Source organism: Helianthus annuus, chromosome 2 (genome assembly GCF_002127325.2).
Source record: "Helianthus annuus cultivar XRQ/B chromosome 2, HanXRQr2.0-SUNRISE, whole genome shotgun sequence".
NCBI lineage: Eukaryota > Viridiplantae > Streptophyta > Magnoliopsida > Asterales > Asteraceae > Helianthus > Helianthus annuus.
Window position 1 is genome coordinate 113,887,562 of NC_035434.2, and position 21,974 is coordinate 113,909,535.

The following is a 21,974-nucleotide window of genomic DNA, read 5'->3' on the forward strand; positions in this document are numbered from 1 at the left end:
AATTCGCTAAAACCTTGGGCTCTGATACCAACTGTGACACCCTCACCCCGTAACCCGGGTGATTGTGCACAATTGATACACTTACAGCGGAAACAAACTAAACTTTCATTAAAGACTTATAATAGTCTGAGTACAACACTTTATTTATTCACAACTTTTGGCAACTAAGAACTCCTTGATTTTCTAAACTCCACAACTGTCAAGTAGTTCCTATAGCTTTCCTCATGACTCACCTGAGATAAGCATACTCAAAACGACGTCAGATATATACTGGTGAGCTCATACTATACAATTTTTATAAAGACAGACCCCGGTTTACATTATATGCATACACAATATGGGCATGTGACCACATTATAGTCAGGTTGGGCCTCATTGAACCTTATAGGTCACATTTGACTTGTCACAAACCACCGTACAAGAGACATACTGGTCCTCCAGCTGTGTCCCCCTACGGCCGTCACATAGGTATGAGTGTGTGTCGCTGGACCTTATAAGCACGAAGTGCCTGTGGGTACAACACCTTATTACCCTTCCCAGAGTGACACACCTCATTAAGCATAATAGGATCCCATATACCCCTACTGACACATGCATACTGTAGCATTCTCATTATTACCAGTTATGGACAAGTATACTATCACAGTTTAAAAGACAAGTATGATGACTCACCTGATTAGCAATTGCTTAACAGCCGCTAGTAATACTGGGTTATGTCTCAAGGTCCTGACACAATTACATAATCCTAGGTTAGGTAATGGTACACCTAACTAGTCATTATCATGGTTGGATATTGGTTAACACTGCCTTGTTTAAGCATGGGTGATCAGTCCATGCCTAACTAAGGCTAGGCTACCCAATACCTGCCCCTGACAATAACCCTAGTACCTAAAAATAATACTAACACTACTACTACTACTACTTATTATTACTAATAATAAAACTAATATTAACTACTAAAAATAAATAATAAATAACTAGACATAAACTTAAACGAGAGTATACCTCAAAATTATCTACGGCACGTTGATGTAGAGTTTCCTTACCCCTGCTCCTACTCGCGCTCCAAAAACGACTACTAACAACACCCAACGGGGTATCGTATACTCAGGATTCTCTATACTAGAGCATTCCCGTTAAAGAAACTGGTACCTAAACAACCTACTGAGACTCTTATTTAAAGCAAGCAAGCAGGCACCTCAAATCCCTATTTGGTCGATGTGGGATTCAATTGACGTGCCTACCTACCTGCTTGACCTGCTAGCTTGCTTGCTTATATATATTAATTCAGCTGCTTAACTCGTTTTTCTTGTATAACTTTTAAAATATGATGTTTTATAAAACGACGAATATGTCACTAGAACGAGCATATTTTTATCTACGTTTTAACCTAAGTTTCATTAAAAACGGAGTAAGGTAAATAAAATAATATATTTAATTATTAATATTAACGGTCTCCTATATTAGCCAAGGTTTGTCAAGATATTTCACCTTTCACACAATTATCTTACTCGTTTAACAATATATGAAATATAAATTACATATTTCACACGTTTATAACCAGCAAATTAAGATTCGGGGTATTACACTTGTTTGGTCACATACATGGAAAACAAGGACCATTCACCTCTTTCAACCTACCAAAACACCAAAATCCGTACCGGTGATTGTAAGAGACGATAATACTTCATAGCCATATCGTCCGTTCAAGTTGAGCTTCCTGATACATATCGTTTGTAAGAAACTTTTCGTGCACTGAACCTTTAGTTGTGTACCCTTCAATCTTCTTGAGTATTTTTCTAACTTTATGCTTGCATCCACCACAGTGAATATTAACTTTTAGTGAAAGAGTTTGGAAACCGGACGGAATCTACGAAGAAACTGTTGGAATTTGTGGATTTCGGTTGGTTCAGAAACTTAACAAGAGAAGTAACTAAAAAAATACAATTGATTTCTCTTCCGGTTACCAGGCCTATCATCTCCGTCTATGTTTGGTTTCCTCAACGAAAAACCATCAGCCATTATCACATGTCGATTGTTGAAAGTTTGAACCGATTTGTTATCGGGTGAGTTTCTGCTTATAGTTCTTTCTCGGCACTTTTATATTTAATCTGATTTCTTGAAGTTAAACAACATGAATTTATAATGGCCAATATCCGTTCATAATCGTCGACGACGTCACTGCGGTTTTTTCGCTTCCGGTTACCAGGCCTATCATCTCCGTCTACGTTTGGTTTCCTCAACGAAGAACCATCAGCCATTATCAGCACTTTTTCCTTTGGTTTCTGGTTGATTTTGAGGGTGAGGGTTTTGAATTGATTCCTGCGCTCAAGTTTCAACTACTGGAGTGAAATATTTGTTAGAATTTGTGGATCAACAGAAATAACTGAATACAACCGGTCAAATCACACACTATATAAAATGTAAAGTTATCGTGTGTTGTAGCTTGGAAAAATGACCGAATAGAGATCTGAATCAAGATTTACGTCAGATGTCCAAGTTTGATCACATTTGACTTTGTTCTTCGTTTTTTGGATCGTTGTAATAGATTAAACAGAGTAAACCATTTTTTACCCTGTTTATACGGGCCGTATATTGCTATACGGCCCGTATACACCATGTGAAAAAAAATTACTGGGTCATTTTTTACCCTTTAAATACGGGTCGTATACTATTATACTACCGTATACAGTATGTGAAAATTTTTTTACCGATCATATACTATGTATACGATGATTGTATACGAGCCGTATATTGTTATATGGCCCGTATACTATGGGTAAAAAATGGTAAAAATTTGTTTATTCTCTTTAATCTATTAGAACGATCCTTGTAATCATCAACCGGCTTTGAACGACTGTACAACACTCGTAATCCTCAACCGGCTTTGAAACCAGACGGAATCTACGAAGAAACTATTGGAATTTGTGGATCAACAGAAATAACTCGCCATTCTCTTGCACCTGTATACGTTGATTGTGGATTTAACTTGCAAGAATTGGGTCCATCGCATGATAGAAGATACATATCGTCCGTTCAAGTTGAGCTTCCTGATGCAATTTGTTGGAATTTGTGGATTTCGGTTGGATCAGATCTCGGAAGTACTGAACAACAGAAATAACAGCTTCGGTTTCATCAACCGGTTTTTTTACAAATCATCTGTTTCCTGAATCTGAATCTGAAAGTTAACTAGACCCCTCAAGTTGTCATTCATAACAACTAAGCGTCTGGAGAAGAGTATGTTGATATAGGAGAGTTGATACAATTTTACAAGCATTTTGTCGTGTGTTGTAATTCTAATGAAGTAATGAATATTGAATATGCAAACCGCATCCGTCTTCTGTGATGATTCGAAACATTCCGAATAACTAGCAGAAGACGTGTCGGGTTCTTCCAACAAATTGTGTATGTGCTTGTGTTGTAGAAACCGGTCGGGTTCTTCCAAAGTTGTTGATCTTTGAGTGGTGATTTACTCCCGAACAAACCATGCCTACCTTGACCAAATAGATAAGCGTATCACTCGATCCACTTACATTAGAATAACGCTGAGAATCCACAATGCTTATGGCCAGATTCTTTCCTTCAATCTTGGCAAAATCAATGCCTGCTTGTTTTATTATCACGAAAGTACTGAACAACCGAGATAACAGCTCCGGTATTTATCACCAACTCAACTTTAGTAGTGTTTGTTTGAGAACCTGATTCAGATACACAACGGTCTCTTTGCTTCGTCCACTAGAACTATTTGTGTATGCATTCTTTTGGTAGTTAACAACGATAATTAGAAAAAAATCTGAAAAAAATTAATCATATCGATTGCTATAACAGGATGGATGTGATACACACAGATAGATAAGCTGTCACAATTATCAAGACTGTTTGTCGGGTTTCCAATGCTCACACGGGGTGATAAACAACGCTGATACAAACGCATGTGTTTCGAAATAGGCTTTGTTCTTGGTTTAATGAAGTTACACGTAACACCTAGTTATATTCAGATTTAAACAATGCCCGCCTAAACTGAGATAACGGACATCCATCAAGCTCAAAAAGAAAACTTGTGTTTCCCATAGTCACAAAAGATTGCGGTTTGTATTTCGCATAGCCACCGTTTCCGTAGTAAAAAACGGTTGGGTTTGCACATCAATACTTCATTAAAATACCACTAGTAGAAGAACCCGACACGTCTTCATTTTACGGAGAATGTTCTAGAAATTGAAGGAAAAGGAAAAGATTTGTTGAAATCGAATTTGACAACTATGACAGCTTATTAAAAGTAGCAATCACTTCCAATCATTTCCCTGGTCAAATCACACACTATAAAGTTTAAAGTTATCGTGTGTTGTAGTTTGGAAAGATGATCGAATAGAGATCTGAATAACAAACTGTGGAGAACTTGTTTGTGTCGGGTTCTTCTGCTAGTTACTCGATCAACGGACTGATCGGTAACGTTACTCTACTTGTGCTCCGATTTAAGCGGCGTGTTCCGATCAACGTTGTTTAAAGGTGATGAAGAGTTTAGAAACCCTGGAATGATGGTGTTTTTACGGGAAAAACATGATACTTGAAAAACATCCATATATACGGCCCGTATACAGTTATACGGCCCGTATACATTTGGTAAACATCAAAAAACCTCCCAAATAAATCCATTGAGCCGTACAACTTTTATAAATCGTATACACATGTATACGGCTCGTATAACTATATACGACCCGTATATAGTAAAATCAAAAAAACATTCTCTACGCATTTTCCTATTAAAAAACATTCTATACGGGCCGTATATTTTGTATACGGCCCGTATACACTAGGGATGTGAAAATAAGATATAGGGGGTGTGGGAACAAGGCACCCCTAACAAAATAGTCCTCAAGTGATAATGTAGTATGGTGATAAATGTGTTCTCTCTCTCTCTCTATCTTTTTTTTCTTTACTGGAAGGTATGTGTTGTTCTCTCTATCTTGAATCTAGGGATGGCAATGGGTCGGAGTTGGATCGGGTATTTGTAATCTCATACCCATACCCGGTTATAAAATCATGTCCCATACCTGACCCAATACCCGTCGGTTATCGAGTATACCCGCGGTTATCGGATATACCCATTAGTTTGTTAAAAGATATACGTTGAGATTTCTAAATAAATTTATTATATAATTTATTGATACAACAACTATTATAAATTAAAAATGTACATTACATACATATAAGTTTTATCATAAATTAATAATAACTTTATAATATTTATACACTTACATGTATATATTTCACAGTATACAAAAATGTAAATACTGTTATCGAAAGCATATACTAAAAGAAAAATTATTTTTTTTTTCTTTATAAACATACTAAAATAAATCATCAATAGACAAGGGTTCATGGAAAATAAAAATATAAACTAAAAAAATCGGGTATATGATCGGGTATATAGTTCAGGTAAACGGGTATGTGGTTTCGGGTAATCAGGTCGGGTATCACCTAATCCCATACCCGATCCATACCCGCGAAAATTTTTTAAACTAATCCTATACCCGGCCCAATACCCATCGGGTATCAGGTATACTGGTCCTATTTGTGTTGGGTTTCGGATATACCCGTCGGGCTCGGGTATTTTTGCCATCCCTAGTAGAATCTGAAAAGTGGATAAAAGTAACTAAGAGTTGGTTTAAAAAAATCAAATAAAAATACATTTGACCAGTGTCAAAACCTCCAACACCTCACAACATGCTGAAAACACCCCCACTGGCGACCCCCAAACCTCGACTCCAATTCCTCCGCACCACCATCAATTCCGTCACTAATCACCACTCTCGTCGGAAAATCATCCGGTGTCAACATTCCAATACCATCACAAACCGAAAACCCAGAATCCTCTGCCTCCATGGGTTCCGAACAAGCGGCCAAATCTTCAAAACCCAAATGAACAAATGGCCACAATCAGTACTCAATAACCTCGACTTGTTCTTCCCCGACGCGCCCTTTGATTCTAACGGCAAATCGGGAGTTGAAGGGGTTTTTGATCCGCCCTATTACGAGTGGTTCCAGTTTCATAAGGTTTGACTCGTTACTTAGTTGGTTGAGATTGGAAATGGTGGTTATTGTGTGTGATGAGTTTTAGGGTTTTTGGATTGCAGGATTATAAGAGATATGAGAATTTTGATGAGTGTGTTGAGTATATAGAAGAATGTATGATTGAACATGCACCCATTGATGGTTTGCTTGGGTTCTCACAGGTTTTTATGTTAATTTGGTTATTCCATTATCGCTTTTTCATATTTAAAACGGCCCGTATAGCTAGTTATCAACGGCGTAGGATAGTCGGGGCGGGAGAGGGGGCTAACCCCTGAACTTTTCGTTCAGCAGTGAAGAGTATGCAGTTTTCATATATAAATTTTTGGGTATACACAGTGACGGAACTAGCCCATTAAATCAGGGATATCCTAAAAAAAAAATTTTACCGTGCAATCAACAATATTAAAAAAACGATAATAAATAAATTATTAAAAATAGACAATAAATAAATAAAGTAAAATAAGTGCCTAATAAATTTGTTCTTTTCTCATAGCTTGAAATCGTTTAATCACATCGTCGTCTTTTACTTTAAAAAACAAATACCCAAGCAGGGGCGGAACGACCGGAACCAGTGTTATCACAGCAGCAAACAACAGGATTGTGGATTCTTTTATCGAACCGGTGTTATTGGCAGCAGCAAAACAAGAGACCAGTGCGTAAAGGATGACCAGCGACTTTTGGTTTTCTTCCAGAACCTAAGCGACGATGAGAAAGAATGCCGCCATACGTATTTTTGTGTTTTTTGGGCTAATCTAATCAGTTGGGCTTATCTAATCAATTGAGTCATTGTTGCAATCGGACTCCCTTATTTTATAAGTTTGGGTTGGTTAGGGGTATCTTTTGTATAAAACCAAAAAAAAATATATAAAAAATACACTACGCATACGGACTTCAGCCGTAGCCCGTGCTACGCCTCACATACCTTTAGTTCCGCCCCTGGGTATATATGTTTTTGATCCCCCGTTTTATAGAAATTTTTGGGTGTGTACGTTTACGACCCCCCTGTCGGACATCTCAAGCTTCGCCACTAGCTATACCATCCATGTAAACAAACGCACTTTAGTTCTATGTGCAGTATATGTATGTTACACAGGGCCGTATGCTACATGTTATACGACTTGTAAAGCCTTTTCTTAATAAGCAGCCAAATCAATTAGGGGTGCATTAAGTAGTAGCAAGGGGTACATTCAGCAACACTTGAATTTTATGGAGTTATTTTTGTATGTTCGTTTAGGGAGCAATTTTGTCAGCTGCGTTGGCAGGACTGCAAGCTAAGGTATGTTCGTTTATTCTTTCAATAAGCACCATAACCATTAACCACCTCTATTGTTTATATTTATATCTATACAAGCAGTGACTGCTAGTGTTAAAAATGTGTATTTATATGCTCAGTCTATAGAATTTAATGTTGACTTGTGTGATTTTGTGGCTTATAGATTTTGGATAAAAATGTGTGGTTATATACTTATATTCCCTGTTTCCACGTATTAGGATTTGATGATGAAAATATACTAGTGTATTTTACGATTTGATGATGTAAATCAAAGGTCAGGAATTGTTCATTTAGTTCACAAATACACTAATGTTCACTCTAGAACTGCACCCTATATATATATATATTTACAAAAAGGTCCTGAATTTAAGTTATCTTTAGACCCTCAAAGAGGAAGAGCCGGCCTTGTATGCGCGCGCACACACACACACATAATTACCAAAGAGAAGGGTTGTGATCTAGTGGCGAAGTCAGGGCCGGCCAAACGTTTTTGGAGGCCTACGCGAACTATAAAGTCGAGGCCCTTTTGAAGTGATCCCTTTTACGATTCGACATTGAGTCATAGTTATCAAAGGTGCGAAGCGCACTCAAGGCACTTAGGCTCCGCTTAGGGCCTAGGCGACAGGCGCAAAAAAAGCGTGGGCCTGAGAAAAAAAAGCGCACTTAAATAAAAAAAAATAAAAAAGTTCATTAAAGCAATAAAGTAATCAAAACCAAAACAAAAAATGTTCATACTCGCATTTAAAAAGTCTCAGATAACAAAATACTCAAAACCAACATGTTAATATCCGAAAACAAATAGTTCATTAAAGTAATAAAAGAGTAAGCAAAAAAATACTGCAGTAAAAGCCCTATAAATACTGCAGAAAAAGTGGAATTTACGAATTAATACAAACTGAGTATTACTAAACGAGATTTTGATCTTTAGTGATATTATTTGTTAGTAAAATCCCTATAAATACTGCAGAAAAAGTGGAATTTACGAATTAATACAAACTGAGTATTACTAAACGAGATTTTGATCTTTAGTGATATTATTTGTTAGTAAAATTCCCTATAAATACTGCAGAAAAAGTGGAATTTACGAATTAATACAAACTGAGTATTACTAAACGAGATTTTGATCTTTAGTGATATTATTTGTTAGTAAAATTCCCTATAAATACTGCAGAAAAAGGGGATATTACGAATTAATAAAGAAAAATATTAAATATCATTAGGATTTAGGTTGCGCTATAATTAGCTTGGAAGCAAAAGCGCAATTACTGGGAATCGCCCAGAAAAAACGCCTAGGCGCCAAAAACGCACGCTTTTGATAACTATGCATTGAGTTATTGGTAATATCATAAAAAATATTACAGAATATTAGGCAAATAACAATCAGATTAAATTATCACAATGCCTATATTATCAATTGCAATGAAATAATCAGATTATCATAATGCTTATATCATCAATCACAATGAAAAAAAAATATGATGAATCGAATTGTGAAAAAAGAAAAGAGAAAAGAAGTGGAAATTAGCAGGAAAAAATCCGATTAGTTACCAGGTTTATTAGACAACCACACCAATAATCAAATTGGATATTTTTGGGCCTACAGGGCTTGTTCAATAAAAATGTAAAAAAGAGTATTGAATTGATTCGAACTAGAGCCTAGACGATGATCAAATGGATTTTTTTACCACTAAACTACAATAACTGTTTGCTTATACAAACAAATTATATATATTAATACCCACATTAAATTAATATATAGGTTTTTTTTTTAAACTGAAGCCCCAAAACTTTTGGGGCCTAAAGCCCTAGCTTCACTTGGATGACTCTTGGGCCGGCCCTGGGCGAAGTTGTGTTGGAAAGGTGTTCCTCTCAAGTGGTTGATGGCTCTAGTCTTATGGTGAACAAATGTGCAGATTTAGGAGTAAGATTATATTGTATGTGCCTGTAAAAGAATAAAAGTTATATATAATTTCTAGTGATAGTTTTCTTTTTGATAAAACACATTATACAGGGGATGGCATTGACAAGAGTACCAAAGATCGGATTTTTAATGATAATTTCAGGGGCAAAATTGATAAATGAGGCATTGGCTGAGAAGGCTTATTCACCCCCACTCCAGTGTCCATCTCTCCATTTTTTAGGTACTTCTCTTGCAATGTTATTGTAATTGGATCTGTCGCCTATACGACCCATCTGGTTGAGGACTTTTGAACCACCTTTATTTGGGTGGCTCGGTTATAACGCTGACCAGTTAACTGATGAACTGGATCGACGGTTGGGCAAGATTTTCAAATCTTTTTTCTCGTTTACCACAGGCTTCATGTTTTAATAGCATTTAAAACGAGAACAAAAAAGTAAAGTAGTTTCGTATGTGGTTTTAAATTAGTTATAGTATTTTTAACTATTTACAACGTAATCCGATTTTTAAAACACGTCTAACCAAGGTTAATGCTTTTATACAAGTTTATAAAAGTACGTTTGATAACCGATCCTATTATGAAAACATTTGATTTTTGTTCCCATTCTGTGTTTGCCGGGTTGATGTTTTTATACAAGTAGGTCCCAGAATATTTAATTTTATAATTTAGGGTCAACTTATTGTGCTTAGTAGATTCACGAGCCTAAACGACCATATCCTGTAAAATATTAATAATACATGTAATAATAACAATAACGATGATTATTAAATTATAACAGAAGTAACAAAATGATATATATTATGTTATTTGTAAAAAATAAATTACAAATGTATATAAAATATTTATACATGTATATAAATTAGTTAATAAGTAACAAACGAATTGAGTCCTAGGCAAACTCAAGCTTTAGAAATATAGCGTGAAACAGATCGATTTCGAGCTTGAGTTCTCGTTAGTCAAACCAATTGAACTTGAGCATTCGGACTTGACTCAATTACACCTCAAATTAACATATATGATCACACATAAAAAGCAACTAGACTCATCTAAAATATGATCGAAATGTTAAACTCAATTAATATTGTAAGTATTATTATTAGGGGTGTAAACAAGCCAAGCCTAGTCTGAGCTTGTTTAACTTAACTGAGATTTGGATCGAGCTTTGCTCGTTTAGAGTTTTATTTTTAAAGTTCGAGTTCTGCTCGTGAATAGATTTTCAAGCTTGGACCCGACTCATTTATTGTTTATTAATTAACCAATTTTTCAATATATTTTTATAATTATTTTAATTATTTACTTGTTTATAATCATAAATTTTGTACAATATAACATTTATTATTTAATTATTTGTATCATGCTTTTATAGATAATACTTATTATAAAAATATATGTATATAATATAGGGGTGAGAATCAAATAGGAAGTTTATTTTGGCTAAGAAGGATAAGAAGCAATAGGATTAGGACATGTGGCAAAATTTAAAATAAAGAGGAAAGGTATTTTAGTCAATCTTATCATTTCCTTCTTCCTTCTTCCCAGTAATATCAAAACCCACCATTTTCAAAACCCACAATCTTCAACCATTTCTTCACTTTCTATCTCAATAATCACTACATTATAGTGCGATTTTCGTCACCAATCAATGATTCAAACACCCAATCAACGTGTTCTTCAGCTTTTTTTGAAGAAACCCAATTTAATTTCATTCAAAATCTCGTTTTTTCCCGTGATTTTAAAGATAATGACTCGAACCGTTCGATTCGATCGCTGATAAGTGTTTCTATCATTCAAATTTCGTCAATCGTTGAAGAAATCGGCTTCGATCCATGTAAGAAATTCTTTAATTTCATTTTTACGATCTGGGTTTTTGATTTAGTCATTGCGTTTTACGATCTTGGCGGGGGACCGGGGGCAGCGCCCCTAGTAGCATGGTCCAAGGGGCGGCAGCCCCTGGCGGGGTCCAAGGGGCAGAGCCCTTGGCTCATTTCGAAGACAGTAATTCGTAGACAATTCAAACAATTTTTGATGGTTCAGACAATTCACAGACAGTTTTATGTGTCCATTGCGTTTTAGAAATAAGATAGTTTTATGTGTTTCTGGCTATTGCGTTTTAGAAAAAACACATTTTTAAGTGTTTTTAGTCATTGCGTTTTAGGTAAAACACATTTTTAGGTGTTTTCAGTCCATTGCGTTTTAGATAGAACACTTTCTTTTGTTTTTTTAGACCATTGCGTTTTAGAAATGAGACATTTTTAAATGTTTTCTGGCCATTGCGTTTTATAAATAAGACATTTCTTTGTGTTTTTGGTGCATTGCGTTTTAGGTAAAACACATTTTTATGTGTTTTTAGGCTATTGCGTTTTAGAAAACAAACATTTTAAGTGTTTTCTGGCCATTGCGTTTTAGAAATAAGACATTTGTTTTTGTTTTTGGTGCATTGCGTTTTAGGTAAAACACATTTTTATGTGTTTTCAGTCCATTGCGTTTTAGAAAGTACACTTTGTTTTGTGTTTTTAGGCTATTGCGTTTTAGAAATAAGACATTTCTTTGTGTTTTCTGGCCATTGCGTTTTACAAATAAGACATTTCTTTGTGTTTTTTGTGCATTGCGTTTTAGAAAAAGTCATTTTTTAACTTTTTTTTTTCATTGCGTTTTACGCAACTGGGTTTTCAAATTTTTTTTCGAAAATATAACAATAGTATACTCGTTTTAAAGATTAAAAAAACGCTCGTTTTTTTGGTGCAATTTTATAAAAAAATAATGCCGTATGAAAAAGTTATTAACGTTTAAAAAATGGGGGGAATTGGAGGAGAGAGAAACTATTGTTCTGGATTGACTACAATGCCCTTATACAAACCCACGCGCCTCTTTTTCTTCTCTTCATTTTCCCTCATTTAATCTTGACTCTTGATTAAATCAATTGATGGTCAAGATTACTTCCTAGCCAAATAAACTTCCTATTATATCCTAACCCTATAATATAGTAAATATAAAAATTAAGAGTTTAGGCCCGCAAGACGGCTTGAGCTTGTTTATTAAGTGAGCCTCCATAAAAGCTCAAGATTGTTTAAGCTCGGCTCGATTTGAGTTTTTGAAAAGTCAACGTTGAGTACCTTATGGATGGCTAGACGTTCGCTCTCCCAATTATTATTCAAATAAACAAGAGTCATAATATTTCACCGGTCAATGTTTAAATGTGATTTGAAATTCTTTTGTAAACCGGATACTTTTTCTAATACCCCACTCTCATAAAAATATGTGGAGGTTATTCCAACATCTAGACGATTCTTATCCACAAAATTCAACTAACACTTGTAAAAGCCTAGTAATTGATGACCTATTGACGTGTATGGTGTAAATAGCTATAGCTATTCACATTTTCCACATGTTACGTCCATCACAATTGTGCATTTATTTTTTTTAAAAGTAAACTTCATTAAAACACACCTCCGACCCAAGCGGGCAAAAGGCCAAACAACAAGACAACACCCTCGACCTAAACGGGCAAAGGGCAAACAATTACAGCATATACATCGGGTATTTACACCAATCCATCCAACTAATATCTATACAAGAAGATCTATTTTTAATCCACCCATAACCCTTCGACTTTACCTCCCCTAAAATATCTTGCGGGCTTCGTCTAATCTGGTTGAAAACCAATTCATTTCTCCCTTTCCAGATACACCAACACGAAATAATTACCAGACCTTGAATAAGACTCTTAGCTTTCTTACCTTGTTGCGTGAAATTGTGTATCTCCATAATGTCTTTGAAATCGAAAGCGTATATCTGCGGCAATTTACACCAAGCACTGAAAGCCGACCAGACCCTCTCCACCACAGACATGCAGTAAATAAGTGCTCCACCGTTTCCTCGAATTCTTCACAATAAGGGCACATAACCGAAGTAACATTCACATTCCTTCTTCTCAAGTTAACTCTTGTAGCTAATCTATCCACATTACCTCTCCACGCCATAATATTGCATTTGAGTGGGACCCATTTACACCATTCAAAGTTAGGGGGGTGACTAACTCCTCTGTCCTCAATGAGAGCCAATTTGACGGACTTCACCGAGAATCCTTCCTGTTTGTCTACATTCCACAACCATATATCCTCATTATTTGAAAAAGACATCCCACTGAGAACCTCCTGACATTCCTGCCATTCCTTAAGCTCTACGTCCAACTCTGGCTGCCTAGACCAATTCCATACAAATCCGCTATTCCCTTGGTTCGCATCCGTTTTTTCAGCTACCCTGCACATTTTAAACAATTCCAAACCAAACAAGTGTGGCCATCTTTCCACAAAAGGCATATCACCCATCCAAGTGTCCAACCAGAAACGAATCTCCTCCCCATTCCCAACCTTACCCAAAATCAACCCGTTTATACCCTTCCCGTTAATTTTCAATTTAGATATCGTATTCACAATATTTTTCCAACAACCCTTAATATTTCCATTAATCGGAAGGAAGTTCTTATGACTGTTTTTACCATGACACGCTTCCACCACCTTTCTCCACAAATTCTGATTTTATGTTTATTCAATAAAATCACAATAGTCTAGATATGGTGAAGCCCTAAATACCAGTTGAACATTTGAGTTAGGGTAAGCCAACCCTAATGTGCATCAACAAGTCATTGGCCTAGGCCTAAGCCTAAACCCTAAGTAACTAACCTTTCCATCAAACCAAACAGGGTTTATTTTAGAGTACACTGTCAAAATGATCCCAGATGTTTGGTCATTTTTGCCATTTTATTTCAAAACTTAAACCTTTGAATTTGGGCCTTGTGGTTTCAATTTTGTTGGCATTTTGAATCAAAATCAAAATCTTGACATTCAGTTTTTTTTGTCTTTTTCCTCCCTTTTAATAAAGGGCAAAATGGTATTTTTAACGTTAAAAGACCATTTTACCCTTCATTAAAAAAGAGGAAAAAGACAGAAAAGCTGGATGTTAACCGACAAATCTGACAAGATTTTGATTTTGGATGAAAATGGCAACAAAATTGAAACCACATGGACCCAATTCAAAAGGCTTGAGTTTTGGACTAAAGTGACAAAGGTGACCAAACCTCAGGGACCATTTTGGCAGTTTACTCCATTTCTTTTATAATAAACTAGTAATATGTTTAACTTGACAAATCATAATAATTAATATATTCTATCGATATATAATAATAGAAACTTTGTAAAGTAGCATTTATAATTAATAAAAAATGTAACAAGGATAATTAAAAGAAATTTAATTATAACTTCTAACTATGACAATGATGAACTTTTTAGGTGATAAAGATTTCATAAAGCCACATGGGATAGAACTCCTGAAATCGTTTGAAAATCCTATGGTAATTCATCATCCTAAAGGCCATACAATTCCAAGACTTGGTAAGCCTTTAATTTTTTCATCCATTTCACTTTATCTTGTATTAAAGTAACGTATTCATTTTCTTACCTCATCACAATCACATACTCAAAAATGACAAAATAGGCTTACTTGGATTCGTTTTCGTTAACTTACACATCATGTTTCAGATGAGGAAGGCTTGGAGACGATGTTAAAATTCATGGATAGGATTCAAAAAATTGTTTCCGACAAGGAAGATATAGTCGCATGCAATAACAATTAAGCATCTTGTTATAGTCATCATCAATAAAACATGTATCAATTCAATGTTTGTGGTTAGATCTAGATTAATTGAGAATATTCTTGTCATGTGAAATCCACATTCAAAGTTACTTGCTATATCGAGTTTATAGTCCCTTCCACATACTCGAATCACAATCTAGTTTCTAGCTCAGGTGGACACTTGCATTTTCCGCCGATCTTCGCTTTCTCTTGTAGAGTTGTTATGGAGTTTCACAAGCATTTGAAGCTGGATAAGAAGCAAGTGGAAGTCATACATGCTTTGGCTATCATTGTGTGTTGGTCCATTTTGAAGTCTAGGAATTTAAAGGTTTTTTCTAACATTAATCGGAGGGGCTTGGATATTATTGGCGAGGCTAAGTCATTAGGTTTTTTATGGTGGAAGCGTATGTCTAAACATAAGTCTCTTGTTTGAAGAGATTAATGTAAAGATCATTTGTATATGTTGCAAGTGTTGTTTGGTTGGAGGTTTTGCGTTTTTGTGGGTGCCAGCCGTTTTAATGAAGTTTACTTCTAAAAAACAATAAAAAACCCTTATACATTAGATTGGAGTTCTCACTCTTGTACCTCATACATAAAATTATGTGGAAAACTAACGTAAATGCCTACATTTGGGGTTCATTATTCATCTATCATCCCGTTTTTTATAGGGTTGTGAGTGGAAAAATGTATTATCTAATTGATTATGAATATAAAAGAGGAATCAGATGTGAGAGGCTTTTAAAAAATGATTTTTTTTTCAAGAATAAATATGTATTTTAATTAATTTTGGATGATTTTAAACATCAAAGCGGTACCAAAGTGGTCAGGTACCAAAATTGAGGTACTGAACCAATACATTCGATAAACCGTCCCTAATATTCTTGAAACATGCCAATTCCGTCTAAAAAAACATGAGTTAGCTGCCATTTCCGTCCTTGTGGTTTGTCCAATTATTTGATCCAACCTTAGTTTTTTTGGACAAAACTGACATATTTCAAGAATGTTAGGGACGAAAATGGTACAAATTTGAAATTTGGCCTGAAGTGGTATAATTGAACAAACTATAAGAACGAAAATAATAGTTAACTCTAAAAATAAACATCTTAACTAAATCTAAATCCAAAAATTTTATGGTAGTTTCTTGTAGAATTTCACACCACTCAATTAAATGAGTGTACTTCAAAATTTATTACAAGTATCCCAGATACGTAACGTTTTATCATCATTAAAATAACAAAATACAAACGTAAACGCTGCATGTATGTTTAGCGTGTTACATCTGGTATCTGATTAAGACATTTCGTTAAAAATTAAATACGCATATAAAATTATCATATCCTGCAATGGTTTTCGTTCTACTTCAATTTTCACGCCCTTAGCACCTACTACTAAATTACAATGTTAAGAGTAAGAGACTAAGATAACCAATCCTTAAACCAAAAGGATGGTATTTATAGCTGAAGAGTGTGGAGAAGGAGACGGGATGATGGGTCTTGGGCCCAGGGTCGTAGCTTCCTTGGGGCGGGAAGGGGCGCCCGCCCCCCGAACTTTTCGACGCGTAGTGTTATGAACAGATTCGTATAGAAATTTTTAGGTATATACGTTTTCGCCCCCCAGAATTGGGAAAAATCGACCCCCCCAAGCTTTGCCAATGCTTGGGCCGGACGTCGCCAACAAGGAATATCTTGTTTGTTTCCTCTGACACGACCGTTAGTGTTTGCAGATGATAGAGACGTTGGCGCACAATGATTGGAGCCACGTGGACTAACGGTTGTTCTTGTTGTCGAGTATGTCACCAACTGTGGGTGGACATCATGGAGCAGTGAACGACACCACTTGATTGGTTCCACGTCACTGTCCTTTTGTACTTCTTATCACCTGCACGATTGGCTATCGTGGGAGTTGTCTAGTTAGGGCTTGACACATGTTTATTGGCTACAACCCCTACCATTAGTACTGTTGTACTTGTCACTGCGCTGCACGCGCCGGTCTGGGCCTGCGCGCATGCTCTTGTTGTGGCTAAGTATAATTTTGTTAAGGCTGGATATGGATTTGGGACTATACCCCTTCAGAAAGCGAAAACTCAATGCATTATTATGGTTGCGTGTTTGAGTTTTGTGGAGGTGAGAAATGACAAAGGTTTTCGAATATTGAAGTTAAAATAGAAAAAATCATCAAAGATGTTAAGTCCTTAGGTTTTTTTGTGGTATAGAAATAGATCGAACGATAGGAATGTCTCATGGGATTTGTGGTGTAATTTTGATTTAACGTAAGTCGGGGTCTTTGTTTGATTGCCTCCCTCCGATTTGGTGGGTTGGTGTTGTGAATAATACTTACATTAAAAAAACACCAACTCCTTAGTGTACACTTCACCGGATTGTATGATGGGAAAAAAACATATACAAGTCGTATATATTTATTGGTGGTCACATCACTAATTTTTTTATTTAAAAGATCATACGAGCCATATGACTTTACCCTCATACAACTTATACAACTTATCTGACCGTTTTTCATCATATCATATAGCCCACGTGACTATACAACCTGTTTTGGCCCTATTTACGACCCCTATGACCATACTCCCGTATAGGGGTGTGCATAGGCTGGTTTTGACCAAAAACCATAACCGTGATGCCGGTTATTGGATAACCATAACCATAACTGATCGGTTATGGTGGTTATGGTTATTCGGTTTTGATGGTTATAGCGGGTCGGTTATGGGTGATTAACCGTGTATTTAGCTTAGCTAAAAATAACTTAATTTTTTTTAACATGAAATAAATTGTTATTGCATATTTGTACTATATTAGTAATCTATAATATTAATATCAGTTATTATCGAATATCCAAAAGAGTCATATGATACATTCCATAAATTCAAATAAACATTCAACCAAAACCACAAATTGATATGAAAAACTCATAAGTACTAAAAATCTTCAGTCAAAAACATAAAATATTAAAAAATATGGTGAAAAGTCCTAAATCCTACAAAGATTTATTACATGTCGGGTTCGGTTCCGTTATGGTGGGTATAAAGAAAATGATAACCATAACCGACCCGCTACTTTCGGTTTTCAAAAAAACCATTGACCGACCCATCGGTTTTTTATTTGGTTTGTTTTTTTCGGTTCGGTTTTGTCGGTCAATTCGATTATGGTTCGGTTAATTTGTTTTTTTGCACACCCCTACTCCCGTACGTCTCGCATGACACGTCATTGGTGTCTAAATAATGTCATTGACCAAATTTGCACGGTACTGGTACTCGTTAGAGTTTACGACACCAAATTACATTCGTTTAACTTTTTTTTTTTAAGAAAACAAAATTGTATTTAAATTTGGTATCGTAAACTCTAACGAGTATCAATACCATACAACGATATAACAAACAGATACCGAACGATATAACAAACAGATACCGACCGAAACCAAATTCTCAATAACAAAGGTTATGGTTGACCAATCTAGAAAGTCAAAACACCAACCCACCTCATAACCCCCAGTCTGTTGGCTGTCCATTCCACCATAAATAACCAACCTTCAACTCTCCATATATAACACACATCCTTCCTCCAAACTCTCCGGATCATCCACAATCACATATCAATTCAACAATGCTCGATCAAATCATCTCGATTGAACCATCCGATCGGATCGTAAACCGAAAGCCACGGATCCTCTGCCTCCACGGCTTCCGCACAAGCGGCGAAATCCTCAAAACTCAATTGAAAAAATGGCCGGAATCCGTGCTCCAAAAGCTTGATTTATTCTTCCCCGACGCTCCGTTTCCTTGCAACGGTAAATCGGAAGTCGAAGGAATATTCGATCCGCCTTATTACGAGTGGTTTCAGTTCAATAAGGTTCGATTCGTTGTTTATTGTGATTTACTCTGTTTTGAACAGTTAGGGTTTTGAGATTCGATTTTGTGAATAAATTGCAGGAGTTTATAGAATAGTTATTGTGTTTGATGATTGAAATTGCTCTGTTTTTGAAGAATTATAGTTTTGAGATCCGTATCGGTGAAATTGCTCTGTTTTGAATAATTAGGGTTTTGAGATTCATTTTTGTGAATAAATAGCAGGAGTTTACAGAATATTTGTTGTGATTGATAATTGTTATTGCTCTGTTTCGATTAATTAGTGTTTTGAGATTCGTTTTTGTGAATAAATTGCAGGAGTTTACGGATTATGAGAATTTCGACGAGTGTCTTGAATATATCGAAGAATGTATGATTAAACATGCACCGATTGATGGATTGCTTGGATTCTCACAGGTTGATTTGAGAATTTGATTGTTGCGGTATTAGGTTTCGGATCCAAATTTTGATTTAATTATTGTTAGTTTGTGTTTGTTTAGGGTGCAATTTTGTCAGCTGCGTTGCCTGGGCTGCAAGCTAAGGTATGTTCATACTTCTTGTTACTGGTACAATCATTAAGGCATACGGTACAAGTCACAATTCTAGTGTGAAACAAGGTTTTTGAAATACTGTCATACAAAACACATGGGGTGGCGTGTTAATTAAACAACATAGTGTTGTTATGGCCCAGAAACAAAGGAATTAGACGTTTTGATTTTGTCGGTTTTATATGTAAAGATGTTCATTCCCGGTTCTTTCAGATTGGAGATCTTCATGAAGCCTGTTGTGTCCGGTTTGGGATACGACCCAAACCGGCTGCATGGGTGGAACCGGGCTAAGAACTAGTTTGATGTTTGAATTGTTTTAGTTTTTTATTGAAAGTTAAATAGGGTAAAACAATATGCTGTAACTTTATACAATAATAATGAATTTTCTTAACTGCTCAATCTATGTTTTACAACTTGAGGCAAATAAAACATGAATCTTGGTTATTCTATATTGACGATTTATTTTCAATTTAACTTGAATTTAACTTTTACGAATGTTATTTATTATTTAATGAAATTTTCATTATTAATTTAACTCTACTTCAAGTTAACTGGAAAAAAAATGATCACTTATTGATAATCAAGATTTGTATAGGTTAAACATTTATAAAGGTATTGCTTTAGACTATAAAACCTAATGAAGGAAATTTGTGTGAAGTTTTTCGTAAACATATGTGCAAAACAAATTATATAACAAATTAGAAAATAATGTTAGAATCAATAAAATGTGCGTAGATGCTGGTTGCGTACAAGAATACAAAAAAGTTAATCGATGAGTTTTAGTTTTCAAATTGTGTGGGCTTAGATTTAATATAAATAAATAACTGGACATGGTTACTTTTTGTTGTGAGAATAATAATAATAATTAAACAGTAGTGTGATTTTCCACATGAAAATAATTAGATTCTGTATTATTCTTTTTACCTTATTCAATCAAACATACTATTTTTCTGTTAGACATATTTAATCCGTTTGATTAAATCAAATGTGGTCACATCAGGTTGTATTGAATGAAAGTAAACAAATAGACCGGTTTACAACTTGATTATAATTTTTAAACATGTTTGACCCGTTTATATGAATAGGTTAGTGGTTAGGCGAATTTAAATGTGTTGATGCATGTGATAAATAAAATATGGATCATGTTTGAGTTTATTAAATTCATCTGTTAATAAAAATATAAAATCAACCTAAAGAAAGATATAGACACAAAATAAAATCAATGATAAAAATAACAATTAAGTTTCTCAATGTACTTTATATAATTAAGATATTTTGTCCCTAATTCAAGCAATTAGCAAATAATATGTTTTATAATTATATTACAGGGAATAGCATTGACGAAGGTACCAAAGATCAAATTTTTGATGATAATATCAGGGGCCCAATTGAAAAATGAATCATGGGCTGAAAAGGCATATTCGATTCCCATCCAATGCCCGTCTCTCCATTTTTTAGGTAACTTAGTTTTGTCCTCTTCATTTTGTTTGTTGTTTAGTTGTGATAGAATAATATTAAGTTATAATAATTTCTCTATTCAAAAAGTACCCTGTAAATTCGGACCCACTTTAGTAAACACCAATAATTTATTTTATACTTTAAAAAGGTAGTACTGCGATATTCTCCACATGTCAATCCCACCATAAATTCCTTTTAAATTTCTGTCCAACGTTCAATTTTGAAGAAAATAATAATTAAGAAAGCCAAAGTTGACAATCACAGCCTTAAGTATCATTTGGTTTAGCCAACCCTACAATGCATCAATGAGCTCTAGTGTGAACCCCCATGTCTAACCATTCCAATTAGATCACCAATACGTAGGGCTAAAGGCACAATTAGATTTTCGTGTTCGATGGTCCATTTTGTACATATTCACCAACTTGATACAACTGTTTATGTTAAATAGGTGATAATGATTTCTTGAAACCGTATGGTAATGAGCTCTTGAAATCAGTTGAAAATCCAATGGTAATTCATCATCCTAAAGGCCATACGATTCCAAGACTTGGTAAGCCTTTACTCTTTTACGTCAATTTCAATTTCAATTTCTTGTACCAAAGTAATAATAAGGCTTGGAGACGATGTTTATATTCATTTTCTTACATAATTTGTATTTCAGATGAAGTAGGCTTGGAGACGATGTTTAAATTCATTGAGAGGATTCAAAAACTTGTTTCTGACAAGGAAGATGTAGTTACGGTTTAGCCTACACAATTACAAATAAGACTTTGTGTTGTAGTCGTTATCACTAGAAATCATTACCAAATATCTTATACATTCATGTCGGGTATGTAAAATATTTAAAAAATGATTATAGTTTCCTTGTAAGATTCACATCATTTGCTCATCAAAGCATGCCATGGTCGTTGACTCAATGCCTTCGCTATGAAGACCATTGCCACAATTATTGTAAACGTTGAGTTTATTCGATAGTGTTGAGAGGTCACGGGTATACTTAAACCAAGAATAATTAAGTACCCACTTTATAATAAGGTTACATAGGGACACTATATATAATACAGTATACTATTACACTTGATACCTTTTTATATAATACTAACAAAATCTACCTACAAGCTAAAGATGTGGAACATGTACCTTGAAAAGTAAACAGATTGTAATATGCACCTTCTAAATATGATAATAGAGTAACTGGTCTAATATGATAACTT

The 21,974-nt window shown here is 35.1% G+C and overlaps 2 protein-coding genes across 5 annotated transcripts; both read left to right on the forward strand.

Annotated features, from left to right (window-relative positions):
* Window positions 1-5,695: 5,695 nt before the first annotated feature.
* LOC110920575 (esterase FUS5) lies at window positions 5,696-15,391 on the forward strand. 4 transcript variants are annotated; one of them, XM_022164740.2, is made up of 6 exons: window positions 5,696-6,054; window positions 6,135-6,233; window positions 7,307-7,348; window positions 9,357-9,486; window positions 14,553-14,654; window positions 14,802-15,391. In XM_022164740.2, exons 1-6 carry the CDS (start codon window positions 5,725-5,727, stop codon window positions 14,894-14,896), a joined length of 798 nt encoding a protein of 265 aa, XP_022020432.1. In that variant the 5' UTR covers window positions 5,696-5,724; the 3' UTR covers window positions 14,897-15,391. The 4 variants fall into 4 exon arrangements, 3 of the variants coding, with proteins under 3 accessions (XP_022020432.1, XP_035842709.1, XP_022020439.1); XR_002581753.2 differs by lacking the exon at window positions 14,802-15,391 and having other exon boundaries at window positions 9,409-9,486; XM_035986816.1 differs by lacking the exon at window positions 7,307-7,348.
* Window positions 15,392-18,419: 3,028 nt separating this feature from the next.
* Window positions 18,420-21,677, forward strand: LOC110920562 (dihydrofolate reductase). Its single transcript, XM_022164734.2, has 6 exons — window positions 18,420-18,758; window positions 19,073-19,171; window positions 19,255-19,296; window positions 20,631-20,760; window positions 21,209-21,310; window positions 21,422-21,677. The coding sequence occupies exons 1-6, from the start codon at window positions 18,513-18,515 to the stop codon at window positions 21,505-21,507; spliced, it is 705 nt and encodes a 234-aa protein (XP_022020426.1). The 5' UTR covers window positions 18,420-18,512; the 3' UTR covers window positions 21,508-21,677.
* Window positions 21,678-21,974: the final 297 nt, after the last annotated feature.